We start from the raw sequence: 16679 nt of genomic DNA, 5'->3' as shown, positions 1-16679 counted from the left end.
CCTACCATATTAGTGTTTGTTATCATAAAAGCAATTTGTTGCATTTCTAAACCATAAACTCTCTCATTGTAATCTTTTCTGTTTATTTTTCTGGCCAGTCCTGGGGCTTGAGTTCAGGGTCTGAGCACTGTCCTTGGACTTTCTCAAGCTAGAGCTCAACCACTTGAGCCACCAGCACCACTTCAGGCTTTTTCTCTTTTTATGTGGTACCGAGGAATCAAACCCGGGTCTTCAGGCATTCTAGACAAGCACTTTAACCACTAGGCCAAACTCCCGGTCCCTATGGTGGTTTTTTTGTTGTTGTTTGTTTGTTTGTTTGTTTTTGGGGGGGGGTCAGTCGGTCCTGGGATTTGAACTCTGGGCCTGGGTGCTATCCCTGAGCTCTTCAGCCTAAGGCTACTGCCCTACCCCTGGAGTTACAGTGCCATTTCCCATTTTCTAGTGATGAATTGAAGAGTCTCACGTTCTTTAATGTCTGGGCTGGGGCTTTGAACCTTGATCCTCAGATCTTAGCCTCCTGAGTATCTAGGATTGTAGGCGTGAGCCACAGTGCCCAAAGGCTTTAAAAAAAAGATTGTTGTAGGTGTGTTTGTCAGGGCACTCTATTTGTATGACTAGATCTTTCAGGCTGACCCATATTCTGCTGTTAGATATCTGAGAGCCAGGTAGGTGAGAGTGGCAAGGAGCAGCTCACTGGGCATGTTGATGTCCCAGTGTTGTGGAGAAGTTGAGAACTGCTTGTGACTTGAACCAGACTAAATTGGAACCATCCAGTTTTGAGTTGGCTGCTTGCCACCTTTCAGAGGCTTCCTCATTTAGGGGGGTGATGGTGGCAGGAATTGTTGTCTCACTGTGCTCAGCCTTGAGGAGAGGGCATGCTGCAGGCTAGAGGGCTACAGGGCTGGAGGGCAGGGCTGCCTCTGGGCCAGCTGTTTGGGTATGCTGTGGGAGGGAATGGAAGTTGCTGAGAACTGTGATTTTCACTGCTCTGTTTCACTATCAACCCTTTGCTTTAATGCCAGCTTTCTCTTTTATGCCCCTTGAAAATCTGTTTCTGTCCTACCACTGCTTAACTATAGCAAAGCAAGTCAAGGAGTTTTATAACTGAAGTTCCCAGGAACTTTTCTTTTAGTTAGTTAGTCGATTCCCTCTCTTCCTTTCTGCTTGGGTTGTACTGTAGCTTGCTTTGGTTTGATTTAGGGATAAATCTGTAACTTGGTATCTTGTGGGTTTTAATTTAATCCTTATGTAAAATTTAATATTGCTTCAAAGATGAATATAAATTTAACAAATAATATTAATTCAGTAAATTAAAGTTCTAAAGAATGAATCTTTTTAATAAAAGTTTATTAACAGAGAAATATGATAAAAAGTTTCAAAAATGCCAATCCAAATCATATTTTTTTACTTAGAGATAAAAAATATACATATCATTAAATAGTATTGTGCTTAAGTGGCAAATTTTTAATACTCTGTGTGTAAAAAGTTTCTCTGAGGAATAAGGGAGTAGATGACTAAGCATGGCCTAATTTCTGATGAGAGTCACCATAAAATTACAGCCAAGCTACAAATAAAGAAGTGCATTTATTTTTGTCTTGTTGGGGGCTAGGTTTGGGGTGTATAGAAAATGTATGTGTTCAAAGCTTTGCTAATGTTCAGGCTTTGGGAGTAAGGTTAGAACTTGTATCAGGTTTCTCTGGTATTCTCAGAAGCCCGGTACAATTTCCTTGCATAAGCATTCATGAACTAAGGAAACTGGCATTTTCATTTAAAAGGGAACATTAGTGTTTTCTGGAAATTAGAACTAGCCAAGATTTTTTTGTATATAATCATTTAAATCTGTACTTTAGAATATAAACTGATTAGTATTACCTACAAAAGAAGAACTCTTACACTTGTTCAGTATATTACACAGTATGTAACTTTACTCCACTAACCTACAGTATAAAGCCATTTTTTCCTAGACTATCTTTAAATTTTTTCACACTAAATTTTCTCTAGATAGAAAGAATATTAAGTAAAATATCTCTTAAAAACTATTAGCAGGGCACGGTGGTTCACACCTGTATTTCTAGCTATTTAGGAGGCTGAGATCTGAGGATTGTGGTTCAAAGCCAGACCAGACACTGAAGACTGTGTGACTCGTATCTCTAGTTAACCACTAGAAAACGGAGGTGGGGCTGTGGCTCAAGGGGTAGCCTTGAGCCTGAGCTCAAGGATAACTCCCAGGCCCAGGGGTAGGGTGGTAGCCTGGAACTGAAGAGCTCAAGGGCAGAGCCCAGGCCCAGAGTTCAAGCCCTATGACCCACAAAAATAAATAAGTAGATAAATAAATAAAAAAAAATTTGCAGCTGGGTGGGTTGGCTCAGGCATGTCATCCTAGCTACTCTGGAGGCTGAGATCTGATTATAGCAGTTTGAAGCCAGCCCAGGCAGAAGAGTCTGTGAGACTCTTATTTCCAGTTAACTACCAGAAAACTGGAAGTGGTGCTGTGACTAAAGTGGTAAAACATTAGCCTTGAGCTGAAGAGCTCAGGGACAGAACCCAGGCCCAGAGTTCAAGTACCCCAACCACCCACCCCCCAAAAAAATATTTGCAAGACTCGGCTTCAGTGGCTCATGTCTGTAATCCTAGCTACTCAGGAGGCCAGGATCTGAGGATCATGGTTCATTCACATCCAGCCAGGGCAGAAACATCTGTGAGACTCATCTTCAATTAATTGCCAGAAAACTGGAAGTGGCTCTGTGGCTCAGTGTGGTAGAATGCTTGAGCTGAGGAGGTCAGGGACAGCACCTAGGCCCCAGAGGTCAAATCCCTGTTGGCCAAAAAGGTTTTTCTTTTCTTTTCTTTTCTTTTTTTTTTTTTTTGCAAAATTGGGCGTTGGTGGCTCACACTTGTAATTCTAGCTGCTTAGTAGGCAGAGATCTGAGGATCATGGTTCCAAGGCAGGAAAGTCCTTGTGAGATTTTTTTTTTCCTTTTTCTTTTCTTTTCTTCCCCCCCCTCCGCACCCCCAGTCTTGGGGCTTGAATTCAGAGCCTGGGCACTGTCCTTGGACTTTCTCAAGGCTAGCGCTCTACCATATGAGCCACGGCACCATTTCCGTTTTTTTTTCCCCTATGTATGTGGTACCAAGGAATTAAACCCTGGTCTTTTGTGCATGCTAGGCAAGCACTCTACCACTAGGCCAAACTCCTAGCTCCATTTTTTTTTTTTCTTTTTTTTCTTTTTGGTTGTGGTGCTTGAATTCTTGAGCTCTTCAGCTCAAGGTTACCACTCTACCATGTTGAGCCACAGCACCACTTCCAGCTTTCTGGTGGTTATTGGAGATAAGCATCTCACACAGTTTTTGTTCTAGAGCTGAATTTGAACTGCAATCCTTAGATCGCAGCCTCCTGAGTAACTAGGATTATAAGCGTGAGCCACCTGTGGCAGCCCTGTGAGGCTTCTCTCCACTTAATCACTCAAAACCTGAAGTAGTACTGTGGCTCAACAAACAAAAACAAAAAAACCTGGGCAGGAAAGTTGGTAAGACTCTTATCTCCAGTTATCTGCCAGAAAACTAGAAGAGGTGCTGTGGCTCCAAGCAGTAGAGCAGGGCCGGGGAGGTGGCTTAGTGGTAGAGTGCTTGTCTAGCACCATGAAGCCCTGAGTTCGATTGCTCAGCACCACATAAGTAGGAAAAGTTGGAAGTGGTGCTATGGCTCAAACAGTAGAGTGCCAGCTAGCCCCGAGCCAAAGAAGCTCAGGGACAGTGCCCAGGCCCTGTATTCACGTACCAGGACTGCCCCCCCCCCAAAAAAAAAAGAAAAGAAATATGTTAAGGGTTAGAGGCATGAGGCATGAGTATTTGCTTAGTATAAGACCCTAAGTTCTAACCCCATCTCCCCCCAAAAAAAGTATTAGCTAAGCGCTGGACCTTGGGTTTTATAGCAAAATCCTACTTCAGAAAGTTAAAACATAGGTTTGGGCTGGGAGTTTGGCCTAGTGGTAGAGTGCTTGTCTTGCATGCATGAAGACCCGGGTTCCATTCCTTGGTGCTACATACATACACAAAAGCTCGGAGTGGTGCTGTGGCTCAAGCAGCAGAGTGCTAGTCTTTAGAAAAAAGACCAAGGACAGTGATCAAGCTCTGAGTTCAAGCCCCAGGATTGGCAGAAATTGGACATTAAAAAATTTGGTTTCCGGGCCGGGAGTTTGGCCTAGTGATTAAAGTGCTTGCCTAGCATGCATGAAGACCCGGGTTCGATTCCTCGGTACCACATACATAGAAAAAAGCTGGAAGTGGTGCTGAGGCTCAAGTGGTAGAGCTCTAGCCTTGAGAAAGTCCAAGGACAGTGCTCAGGCCCTGTGCTCAAGCCCAGGACTGGCAAAAAAAAAAAAAAAAAAAAAAAATTTGGTTTCCTTAATAACGATTTGGCTTGCTATTAGATAAGAAAAAAAAATTGGAATGGCAAATACTCCGGAGCTAAAACTGCTTTCTTCTTCTTTCTTCCCTCTTCTGCCTTCCTCTTCTTCCCCTCTACTCCTTTATTCATTTGTTTGCTTATATATTTTTGTGCATGTCCTGGAGCTTGAACTTAAAACCTGGGTACTGTCCTTAAGCTTCTGTGCTCAAGGTTAGTCCTCTACCACTTGTGCCACTGTTCCATGTCCAGCTTTTTTTTGGATGGTTAATTGGAGATAAGAATCCCATGGGTTTGCCTGACTAGCTGGCTTTGGGAACCCCAAACCAATCTTTAGATTTCAGATTCAAGAGTATCTAGAATTATGGATGTGAGGCAGGTGTCCTAATTTTATTTTTTGAGGGTGGGGAGGTCTTTCTTGGGGCTTGATCTCAGGACCTGGGAATTACTGCCCTTTACCACTAGAGCCACAGCTCCACTTAGATTTTTTAGTGGTTAATTGGAGATAACAATATGATAGACTTTTTTGCCTGGTCTCTGGCTTTGAACTATGGTCCTCAAATTTCAGCCTTCTGAGTGGCTAGGATTTCAGGCATGAGCATGTTTTCTTTTTTTTCTTTTCTTTTCTTTTTTTTTTTTTTTTTGCCAATCCAGGGACTTGAACTCAGGGCCTGGGCACTGTCCTTGGACACTTTTTGCTCCAGGCTAGCACTCTGCCACTTGAGCCACAGCGCCATTTGCAGCTTTTTCCGTGTATGTGGTTCTGGGGAATTGAACCCAGGACTGGTCCAGCACTATCTCTAGGCCATGCTCCTGGCCCCAGGGACTAGAGTTTCTTACTGAGTAATTTGTAAGTCTTCAAAAACAAACCTGTGAGCTGGGCACCCATGGCTCATTCCTGTAACTACCCAGGAGTCTGGAATTTGAGGGTCGAGGTTCAAAGCCAGCGTGGTACAAAAGTCCATGAGACTTTTAACCTCTAGTTAACCACCTGGAAACTGGAAGTGATGCTCTAAGTGGCATCTTGGCTCCATGTAGTAGAGTGGTAGCCTTGAGCTGAAGAGTTCAGGGCCAGTGTCCAGGCCCAGAGTTCAAGTCCCATGTCTGACAAAACAAAACTAAACAAACCTAAGTGCTAAATAGTAGATGGCTTAGGCTACTTGGTGGGCAATTAGATGCCTAATATCTTGGTTAGAAATGGGAAATGGTGGGCTGGGAGTTTGGCCTAGTGGTAGAGTGCTTGCCTAGCATGCACGAAGACCCGGGTTTGATTCCTCAGTACCACATACTTAGAAAAAGCCGGAAGTGGAGCTGAGGCTCAAGTGGTAGAGCTCTAGCCTTGAGAAAAATCCAAGGACAGTGCTCAGGCCCTGAGCTCAAGCCCAGTACTGGCAAAAAAAAAAAAAAAAAAAAATGGGGCCGGGAGTTTGGCCTAGTGGCAAGAGTGCTTGCCTAGCATGCACGAAGACCCGGGTTCAATTCCTTGGTACCACATACATAGAAAAAAGCCAGAAGTGGTGCTGAGGCTCAAGTGGTAGAGCTTTAGCCTTGAGAAAGTCCAAGGACAGTGCTTAGGCCCTGAGCTCAAGCCCAGGACTGGCAAAAAAAAAAAAAAAAAAAAGAATGGGAAATGGCAAACTCCTTTCTTATTCTAGGTGGAAATGAGATGTAATTACCAACAAAATTAAATTGGAAAAGGACAAAAGCTACAAAGTATATTTCCTTATGAGTTTGGCAAAGGCTACATGAATTGCATTACATTGAAATTCTATCTGGATTAATATGCTAATTAATATATTTTCACTTTTTGGCCAGTTCTGGGGCTTGAACTCAGGTCTTGGACACTGTCCAGGAGCTTTCTTAAGGCTAGCGCTCTACCATTTGAATCACAGGATTACTACTGGCATTTTCTGTGTATGTGGTACTAAGGAATAGAACCCAGGATTTCGTGTATACTAGGCAAGCCACTAGGCCACACTCCTGGCCCTTGGTTTATACTTTTTGTTTTGGTCAGTCATGGGGCTCGAACTCTAGGCCTGGCTTGGGCCCTGTCGCTGAGTTCTTCAGCTCAAGGCTACCTTCCTACCCTTGAGCCACAGTGGTCCCACTTCCCATTTTCTAGAGGTTAATTGGAGATAAGAGTCTCATGTTCTTTGGTGCCAAGGCTAGCTTTGAACCTCAATCCTCATATCTCAGCCTCATGTGTAGCTAGGAATACAGGCATGAGCCACTGCGCCCAGCTTGGTGTGTGTATACTTTATGAAGCATTTTAGTTGCATATAGAAGAAATATAGTGTTGGCCGGGAGTTTGGCCTAGTGGTTAAAGTGCTTGCCTAGCATGCACAAAGACCTGGGTTCGATTCCTTGGTACCACATACATACAAAAAAGCCGGAAGTGGTGCTGAAGCTCAAGTGGTAGAGCTCTATCTAGCCTTGAGAAAGTCCAAGGACAGTGCTCAGGCCCTGAGCTTAAGCCCAAGACTAGTTAAAAAAAAAAAAAAAAAGAAGAAATATAATGTTTAAGAGGAGCAAATCTCCCAATGTTGTAATCGATAGTACATTTCTTTTCATCTGTCTCTAAAATCCATAGGATGATCTAAATATACAACATAAAGTTTTTCTTATTATTCATGGTTTTTGCTTTGGATTAAGTAGGGGGTTTTTAGCATCTTAAGGAGTTGCTAGTTACAGGCTATAGTTCTTTGGAATTTAAACTGAAAGTATTTTAGGACTATGATTGTTTTGAAAAATGATAGTGCGTAGAAAAACATTTTTCTGCATTACTTAATTTGAATTTTGTACTTAACAAAATTTTTATGGGGACTGGGAGCATGGCCTAGTGGTCAAGTGCTTGCCTAGCATGCATGTAGCCCTGGGTTCGATTCCTTGGTACCACAAAGAAAAAGTTGGAAGTGGTGCTAGCCTTGAGAAAGCTCAAGGACGTTTCCCAGGCCCTGAGTTAAAGCCCCAGGACTGCCCTCCCCCCAACAAAACAAAACCAGTCAGAATCTAATCACAAATGTTACAAAAAAAATTTCAATGTAAAATGGTAAGTTGATCTTATATATAACTTTTTTTTTTTTTTTTTTTTTTTTTTTTTTGCCAGTCCTGGGCTTGAGCTCAGGGCCTGAGCACTGTCCTTGGACTTTCTCAAGGCTAGAGCTCTACCACTTGAGCCTCAGCACCATTTCTGGCTTTTTTCTTTGTATGTGGTGCCGAGGAATCGAACCCGGGTCTTCATGCATGCTAGGCAAGCACTTTAACCACTAGGCCAAACTCCAGGCCCCTATATAACTTTTTTTTTTAATTTGAGGTGGGGGGGTCAGTTTTTGGGCTTGAATTCAGGGCTTGGGTGCTGTCCCTGAGCCTCTTTGTGCCCAAGGCCAGCACTCTTGACACTTGAGCTACAACTCTAGTTTGTTTGTTTTGTACGTTGTGGGGTTTGGACTCTGGGCTTAGGCCTCTCCCTCTCCCCCCCTCTCTCCCCCGTCTCTCCCCCGTCTCTCCCCCCCTCCCTCTCTCCACCTCTCCACCTCTCCACCTCTTCCCCTCTCCCCCTCTCCTCCTCTCCTCCTCTCCTCCTCTCCTCCTCTCCTCCTCTCCTCCTCTCCTCATCTCCCTGCCAAAAAAAATCTTTATTGAGATTAAGTAGTTACATTACTGTGGCATAGTTATACTTAAAGTCACAATCACCTTTCCCCTCTCATGTCTGCAGAGACTCTGTTGGTGTTAGGTCTCTCTTCACAAGTTAGAGTTTACTACCTAGACTATTGGATTTATTTATTTATTTGCCAGTCCTGGAGCTTGAACACAGGGCCCAGGCACTGTCCTTGGATACTTTTTGCTCAAGGCTAGTACTCTGCCACTTGAGCCACAGAGCCACTTCTGGCCTTTTCTGTGTATGTGGTACCCAGGAATTGAACCCAGGGTTCCATGCATGCTTGGTGAGCATTCTACCATTAAGCTGTGCTCCCAGCTCCACAATCACTTTTTTACTTTCATAATGCTAAACAACATTGTTCTAACTTAGAAGCTTATAAATGCTAAAAAATACAGCTGGATGCGGTGGTTCACACCTGTAATCCTAGCTACTCAGGAGGCTGAGATCTGAGGATTGCAGTTTAAAGCCAGCTCGGCCACTAAAAAGTTTGTGAGATTCTTATCTCCAGTGAATCACCAGAAAACTAGAAGTGGCACTGTGTGGCTAAAGAGGTAGGGCAGCAGCCTTGAGTTAAAAAAGAGCTCGGGGACAACACCCAGGCCCAGAGTTCAAGTCCCATGACTGACCACAAAAAAAACCCAAAAACCAAAAAACAAAAAAACCCTGAAAAATACAAAAATCTCTGGACTTACAAAGAAAAAAAATAAATTCATTGGACATTGACAGTAATTTCATTTCTTTCAGATAGGATTCTATGTATATTTCTTCTATTTTGCTAGGGTGCAGGAGTTCCCTTTCTCCCACGTTCTCTCCCTCCCATCACTGCCCTTGCATTGCTTAGTTCTGTTTCAGTCTGGTGCAGCTGATGAATCCCGTTGCTGTGCTTTGTCACCTATTTTCCACTGATTCCATGTCATCCTTCCATCTTCCCTCAGGTGTGTTCCTGTGTACTTCATTTATGAAGGACCCAGAAGTAGAGACGTTTAATAACAATAAGATAAAGAGGGGTTCTTTGTTTCCTCATCCCTGGGGTTCTTTGTGTTCTGTGTATTTTGTGTACCTATGAAGAGATGCTTGGGTCTTACACTTCGGTGCTTTTCTACTAAGACTGTCTTTTGGTTTCATTGGGTTTGGGTATCTAAGGGCCTATTTACTTTGTCACATCATATTTTAGACTTAACACCTGCACATCAGGGAGATCTTGAGCCCTTTAACTCTTTTGGTCTTGGTTTATCTCACTCTATGTGATTTATTCAAGCTCCATCTACTTCCCAGTGAATGCCATTATTTCATCTTTTCTGGTGGCTGTGTAGAATTCCATTGTATATAGGTACCACGTGTGTGTCTGGGTTATGGGGCTTGAGCTCTGGTCCCTGAGAAAGTCTTTAGCTCAGGTCTACCGTCCTACTCCTAGAGCCAGAGAGCTTTTCTAGTAGTTAATTGGAGATAAGAGTCTCATGGACTTTAGTGCCTGGGCTGGCTTTGAACTGCAATCCTCATGTCTCAGCCTCTTGAGTAGCTCAGATTACCCGCGTGAGCCACCACACCCAGCTAGGTATCACATTTTTTGAATCGTTCATGTGTAGAGGAGCATCTGAGTTGTTTCCATCTCTTGACTATTGGGAATAGCACAGAGATGAACATGGATGTGCAGTTGTCCTTATCATACCCTAGCTCATTTTGTTCAGGGTAGATGCCTAGGAGTGTTATGGCTGGGTCATAGGAAAGATCTGTGTTTAATTTCTTGAGGAACCTTCAGATTGCTTTCCAGAGTGGTTGTACTAATTACAATCCCACCAGTAATGCAGTAGGATTTCTCTTTCTCCACATCCCCACCAGCATTTGTTGTCTGAATTCAGAATATTGGCCATTCTTATTGGAGTAAGGTGATATCTCAGGATTGTTTTTATTTGCATTTCCTTTACGAATATGGATGATGAGCATTTCCTCATGTATTTCTTTGCTGAAAATAGCTTCAGTTTTATGTAGGAAACCACAGTGTATTTATATTTTGAAAGGAGAAAAACCAGCAATAGTATGTTTAGTGGTTGTCTTGGATATGAAATTTGTAGTCTTAGTACAAATTATAAAAACTACCAAAAGCTATTTCTTCTATCTTTATGTGGGTAAGATAGATTATTCGTGAGAGTTATTTGCTTGAGACCTGAGCCTTCCATTCCAGGGAGGAAAGTATGAAGTAACATTTCACAAAGATAGCAGTATCTGCTACTAATCTAATTGAAAATGCTATAAATAAACTAAAAGTTAAAGTAGTCTTGTACAGCTAGTACTACAGCAGAGAATATTTTGTTCCCCATGGTTCTTAGATATATTAGATATGATAAAAAATATATATATCCCTTTCAAGCCAGGTGTGATAGTGGCTCACTCCTGTTAATCCTAGCTACTTAAGAGGCTGAGACCTGAGGATTGAGGTTCAAAGCAGGAAAATCAATGAGAAGTCAATGAAACTCTGGCCTCCAGTTAACCACCAGAAAACCTGAAGTGGTGTTGTAGAGCACTATCTTTGTAGTAGTAAAGCACTAACCTTGAACAAAAGGTAGTCAGGTACAGCTCCCAGAGTAGAAGTTCAAGCCCCTCCCCCAAACAAAACAAAACAAAACAAAAGTATCCCTTTCAAGCTGAGGATTATGATTGGAAGCTGAAGCCTTGGCAAGAAAGCCCCTGAGACTATTATTTTTAATTAACCAAGAGGTAGTGTTAGCCTTGAATCAAAAAGCTCAGGGAGGCCGGGAGTTTGGCCTAGTGGTTAAAGTGCTTGCCTAGCATGCATGAAGACCCGGGTTCGATTCCTCGGTACCACATATAGAAAAAAAGCCGGAAGTGGTGCTGAGGCTCAAGTGGTAGAGCTCTAGCCTTGAGAAAGTCCAAGGCCAGTGTTCAGGCCCTGAGCTCAAGCCCAGGACTGGCAAAAAAAAAAAAAAAAAAAAAAGCTCAGGGATAGTGCCCAAAGCCCTCAGAGCTCTAGAATTGGTGCAAGTGTGTGTACACACACACACACACACACACACGCGCGTGCATGCCTGCCTATCTACCTATCTACCTCTCTTTTAATTTAATTTAGACATTGTAGATAACCATTTATTTTTTTCCCCCTTTTGAAGTTTCATTTTGTTTGTTTTGGTTGGTCATGGGGCTAGAACTCTGGGTCTGGGCCCTGTCCCTGAGGCTCTTCAGCTCAAGGCTAGCACTCTACCACTTTAGCCAAAACACCACTTCCAGTTTTCTGATGGTTAATTGGTGATATGAGTCTCTGGGTCGTTCATGCCAGGGCTGGCTTCAAACTATGATCCTCAGATTTCTGCCTCACTGGTGGAAGTTGAGAACAGTTGTAACATTCATTATTACCTCCCACATTATCTGCTGGCAAGTCTAACCTAATGAGACTCAAGTAAATATTATGGTGTGTGTGCGTGCGTGTGTGTGTGTGTGTGTGTGTGTGTGTGTGTGTGTGTGTGTGTGTGGTGTATGCTGTTTCTGGCCTCTCAGCTAACAGCTGTGTTCTATTACTTTAGCCATGACTCTGGTTCAAGAGTGATAATTTTGCTGTAGCGTTCTCAGGCCAGGGTTTACTACTTCTGAACACTGAGTATGATATAGGTGAAGAGAATGTGGGGCTTCTAGAAATGTCAGTCTTAAAGTTTAGACCTGCCAGTTACTGCCTCTCCTAACTTTAAGAAGTGTTACATGCTTCTCATTTTCTGTTCATTTTTACACTCAAGTTTGTGGGATTTTGTTCATGCCCATGTACAGCAGTGATTCCAGCAGCAGTTCAAGTGGTGACTCTCCAGCCCGGTCCGTTCAGTCAGCCGCAGTCCCAGCACCTGCTTCCCAGTTGCTTTCATCTCTTGAAAAAGATGAACCTCGTAAAAGTTTTGGGATCAAAGTTCAGAATCTGCCAGTACGCTCTACAGGTAAAATTTTATATGACTTATACTTTCTCTTACCAACTGTTGAGAATGAGGTAGATTGGGCAGCGTGATTTTTATACACTGTAGCGAAAAATAAGCATTCCTTTCCTATCTTGTTAAAATATAAGATTGTGTGGCCTAGAGCATCTCCTAGTGGCCACATGCTCGCCTAGCATGCACGAAGCCCTGGGTTGATTTCCCGGTACCAGATACAAAGAAAAAGTCAGAAGTGGTACTATGGCTCAAGTGGTAGAACACTAGCCGTAAGCAAAAAGTGTTCAAGGACAGTGCTCAGCCCCTGAGTTCAAGTCCCAGGACTGGGGGAAAGAAAGATTGTGTAAGAAAATACAAGTGAGCCCAGGACTGGCAAAAAAAAAAAAACAAAAAAACAAAAAAAACAAGTGATTATAATAAATAAATAAATAACGTTTAATTTCTAGTTTGTTAGCCTTGGACTATGTAGAGGTTATATGGTAAATGGAATTTTATACATAATGTGTACAGACACATATTTACAAATACCCACATATTAGATATATAAACATGTTACTTACAAGTTTGTGGTATGATAGATGACATATAAAGAATGCATGTCTTAGCTGGGCATTGGTGGCTCACACCTGTAATCTTGGCTACTCAGAAAGCTGAGATCTGAGGATCTTGGTTCAAAGCCAGCCCAGGCACAGAAGTCCATAAGACTCTTTTCCCCAATTAAACACCAGAAAACCAGAAGTGGCACTGTGGCTCAAAGTGGTAGAGTACTTAACTAGTCTTGAGCTGAAGAGCTCATGTACAGCACCCTGGCCCAGAGTTCAAGCCCAATGACCAACAACAACAAAAAAGAACAATAAGAAGAAGAAAAAGCAAGTAAGCAAGCATGTCTTGCTTATAGCTGGTGGTTCACTTCAATAATCCTAGCCACTCTGGAAGATACCAGCCCAGAAGTAATGTGTTAATACTAACAAAATTTAAAACAAATACCACACTAGAGCTAAATGGTGGCTTGTGCCTGTGTTCAGGAGGCTGAGATCCCAGGATGGTTACTTGAAGCCAGCCCAAGGAGAAAAGCTACTCAGGAACATTCTGTAGTGGGCCGGGAGTTTGGCCTAGTGGTGGAGTGCTTGCCTAGCATGCATGAAGACCCAGGTTCAACTCCTCTGTACCACATACATAGAAAAAAAAAAAAGCCAGTAGTGGTGCTGTGGATCAAGAGGTGGAGCTCTAACCTTGAAAAAGTACAAGGACAGTGTTCAGGCCTTGAGCCCAAGCCCAGGACTGGCAAAAACTCCCCCACAAAACAAAACTTTGTAGCTCTGTGGCTCAACTGGTAGGATGCTAGACTTGACCAAAAAGGAGATCAGGGACAGTGCTCAGGCCCAGATTTCAAACTCCAGAAATGCCGAAAAACAAACACCAGGTAGGTCAGAGATTTAGTTGCTTGTTTATTGAGTTATAATTACATTGGAAAAAAATTTAACTTGTCTTTGGGAATTTAGATACAAGCCTTAAAGATGGACTTTTCCATGAATTTAAGAAGTTTGGCAAGGTAACTTCAGTACAAATACATGGAACTTCAGAAGAGAGGTATGGACTGGTATTCTTTCGGCAGCAAGAGGACCAAGAAAAAGCACTGACTGCATCAAAGGGAAAGCTTTTCTTTGGAATGCAGATTGAAGTAACTGCATGGATAGGGCCAGGTAAGAGACAAGCTGAGTTCTAATTACAAGTTTGTTGTCTGCTTATGAGAGTACATTATATTTATCCTGAGTGTAGACCCTTTGCTAGCTCTACTCATTTACAATAATTCTAGTACTTTAGTTTCTAAAGAGTAGTATATTTATTGTTCATCTTAATAAAAAACATTGTATTGGGTGAGGGTAGTAAGGTTTCTGTTTCTATAGGAATGCTGATATTTAAAGAGTCCAAAGGAGGTATTTTAGACCATTGTTGGAAGCAGCTTCCCAACAAGGGGGTTGACTTTATTGATTTAGGAAAAAGACAGTAGAATTACCTTGAGTCAGGAAGTAGGTTACATGTTAATCTGTGGTGAGGGGTTCATTAGTTTTATTTTCAGTATTTCCAGCTCAAATTGAATCTATTCTTCTAGGTGAAATGTATTTCTACTATAATTAGATCTGTTATTTCTAGGAGATCTTTATTAGCTTGAAGCTTTCTTAGTCTAAGAAGTCTTAAGCATGGCCTCTGGACAGTGCTTCTCTAGTTTCAGAGAACCCATACTGCTTGTTTAAAAATGGACTCTGAGCCTACCTGAGCTAATGAACTCAAAATTCAAAATGCCCATTTGAGAGTCTCTGATTTAAAGTCAGATGTCAGTCAGTTGGTATAGGTATTAAAATTCTGAAGTCACCTTGTGAATCTGATACAGACCTTTTTTTGGTGTTAGTCCTGGGGCTTGAACTTGGGGTTTGATAGTTGTCTCTGAGCTCTTTTGAATTCAAGGCTAGCACTCTACTACTTGAACCACAGATCCACATCTGGCTTTTTGAGAAGTTTCTTATAGCCAGTGAAGTGGCTCATACCTATAATCCTAGCTACTCAGGAGGCTGAGATCTGTGGATCATAGTTCAAAGCCCGGTAGGGAAGGAAAGTCTGTGAGACTCTTACCTTTAGGTAAAAAAGCCAGAAGTAGAGCCGTGGCTCAAGTGATAGGGGGTAGCTCAGGAACAGCATACACACACATAAAATAACCAGTACAAAAAAGGGCTGGAGGCATGACTCAGTAATAAAGTTACTTCCTATTAAGCATGAGGCCCTGAGTTCAAATGCCAGTACTGCAAAATAAATCAGTCAAAATAGACAAAACTAAATAAGTAAATATCAACTTCGGTCTGGGATGTGGTTTAAATAAGTAGAATGCTTCCCTAGGAAATGAAATGCCTTTAACATATTTAAATGTCATTCGTTTTTACTTCTTTATCTTAAAATTAGCACAAAATTAGCATATGGTAGTTGTATGAGTTCATTGTGATGTTTACATATTACATATATACAGTGTAGAACTGGGTATTAAACTCATACTTGCTAGGCAAGTATGCTAACCATTTGAGCCACTCCCTCAGCCTTACCTTTTTCAAGCAGATTTTTCTCCCTCTCCCTCTTACCCCACCCCTCCTTTTTGCCACTTGAACCACAGCACCACTTCCAGTTTTTCTCTGTACGGTGGTACTGAGGAATAGAACCCAGGGCTTCATGCATGCTAGGTAGCACTCTACCACTAGACACAACACGCTGGCCTTTGGAGCAGATTTCATCAGCCTTTGTATTCCCATTTCTCAGTCAATAAAGAAGCCATGTTCTAAAGGTGTTTAGTCTTCCAGTTTGTGGAAGGGTTTGTTAAATCCCATTATTTCAGAGGTCACGTTTTTTTTACTCTTTCTCCCCAAAAACCCAAGCTTGTTCACCCACACACTCACACTTTGTCTCTCAATTCAAGTTATTGTGTTCTTCCTCCCTCCCCTCTCCCCCTCCCCTCCCCTCTCTCATCTAGACAAGGTCTTGCTTCCTGTGTAGGCTAGGCTGACCATTTGAATTCATGGTCCTCCTGCCTCTGCCTCTTGGGTACTGGGATTACAGTTGTGTACCATTGTACCTGATGTGAAATTGAGTTTGTCAACCGATTTTACAGCTAGGTAAGCATACCTTTCAGCTCCCATCTCTATTTACTCTTTCTATGCCACTTGCAGAAACAGAAAGTGAAAATGAATTCCGCCCTTTGGATGAAAGGATAGATGAGTTTCACCCCAAAGCAACCAGAACTTTGTTCATTGGCAATCTTGAGAAAACCACTACATACCATGACCTTCGCAACATCTTCCAGCGCTTTGGAGAAATCGTGGTATGTTGCTCTGATAACACGTATCTTTTTCATGAAGTATAAACCAAGGAAAGAATTTTTTTGCTTTTATAATTTTTTTTTTTTGATCAGTCGTGGGGCTTGAATTCTGGGCCTGGGTGCTATCCCCAAACTGTTCAGCTCAAGGCTAGCACTTTGCCACTTTAAATCATAGCACCACTTCCAGTTTTCTGTTGGTTAATTGGAGATTTTGTGCTGGGGCTGGCTTTGAACCAATCCTCAGATCTCAGCTTCTGAGTAGCTAGAATTACAGTTGTGAGCCACTGGCATCCAGCTAATATTCCCCTCCCCCTTCTAACTCGTTCTCTCACTTTCTCTCTCTGATAACTATGTTTTAAGACTGGGGTCTAGCCAGGCGATAGCTCACGCCTGTAATCCTAGCTACTCAGGAGGCTGACATCTGAGGATCAAGGTTCAAAGCCAGCCAGGCACAGAAGGACCTAATACTCTTATCTCCAATTAACCTCTAGAAAATGGAAAGTGGGGCTTGGCTCAAGGGTAGGGTGGTAGCTTTGAGTTGAAGAGCTTAGGGACAGTGCCCAGGTGAAGTTCAAGCTCTTATAACCCCCCAAAAAACAAAACAAAACAAAAAAGACTGGGGCTGGTCTCAAACTGCTGGGTTCAAGTGATCTTATCTCACTTTCTGAAATGCTAGGACCTACAAGTGGGTGACATTACAGCTGGCAATTGAAATGCACTTTAAAGGACTAACAAATGCTAGGAAAAGTAGTCTGCTGGTTATGGCCCACAGATGACAGTAAACCTTGAATAGAACAGTATTCTTCAGAGTTACCCTAGTTTTGTTTC

At 42.4% G+C, this 16679-nt stretch overlaps 1 protein-coding gene across 6 annotated transcripts in view; it reads left to right on the top strand.

Annotated features, from left to right (window-relative positions):
* Positions 1 to 16679, top strand: part of Spen (spen family transcriptional repressor) — a 74433-nt gene that overhangs the window by 39418 nt on the left and 18336 nt on the right. For 5 of the 6 annotated variants that reach the window (XR_016536010.1, XM_090335756.1, XM_090335753.1 and 2 more), the window contains 3 exons: positions 11841 to 12001; positions 13495 to 13695; positions 15703 to 15854. Coding sequence is in view for 5 of the 6 variants with exons in the window: in XM_090335756.1 (XP_090191882.1) it covers positions 11841 to 12001; positions 13495 to 13695; positions 15703 to 15854 (514 nt within the window). In the remaining variant the exon portion in view is untranslated. The remainder of the gene's footprint in view (positions 1 to 11840; positions 12002 to 13494; positions 13696 to 15702; positions 15855 to 16679) is intronic. The other variant, XM_090335752.1, reaches the window with a different exon arrangement.

Source organism: Megascapheus bottae, chromosome 6 (genome assembly GCF_031878675.1).
Source record: "Megascapheus bottae isolate mThoBot1 chromosome 6, mThoBot2.hap1, whole genome shotgun sequence".
Classification (NCBI taxonomy): domain Eukaryota; kingdom Metazoa; phylum Chordata; class Mammalia; order Rodentia; family Geomyidae; genus Megascapheus; species Megascapheus bottae.
The sequence above is the reverse complement of the archived record's forward strand: the minus strand, read 5'-3'. Positions and strand labels throughout refer to the sequence as shown.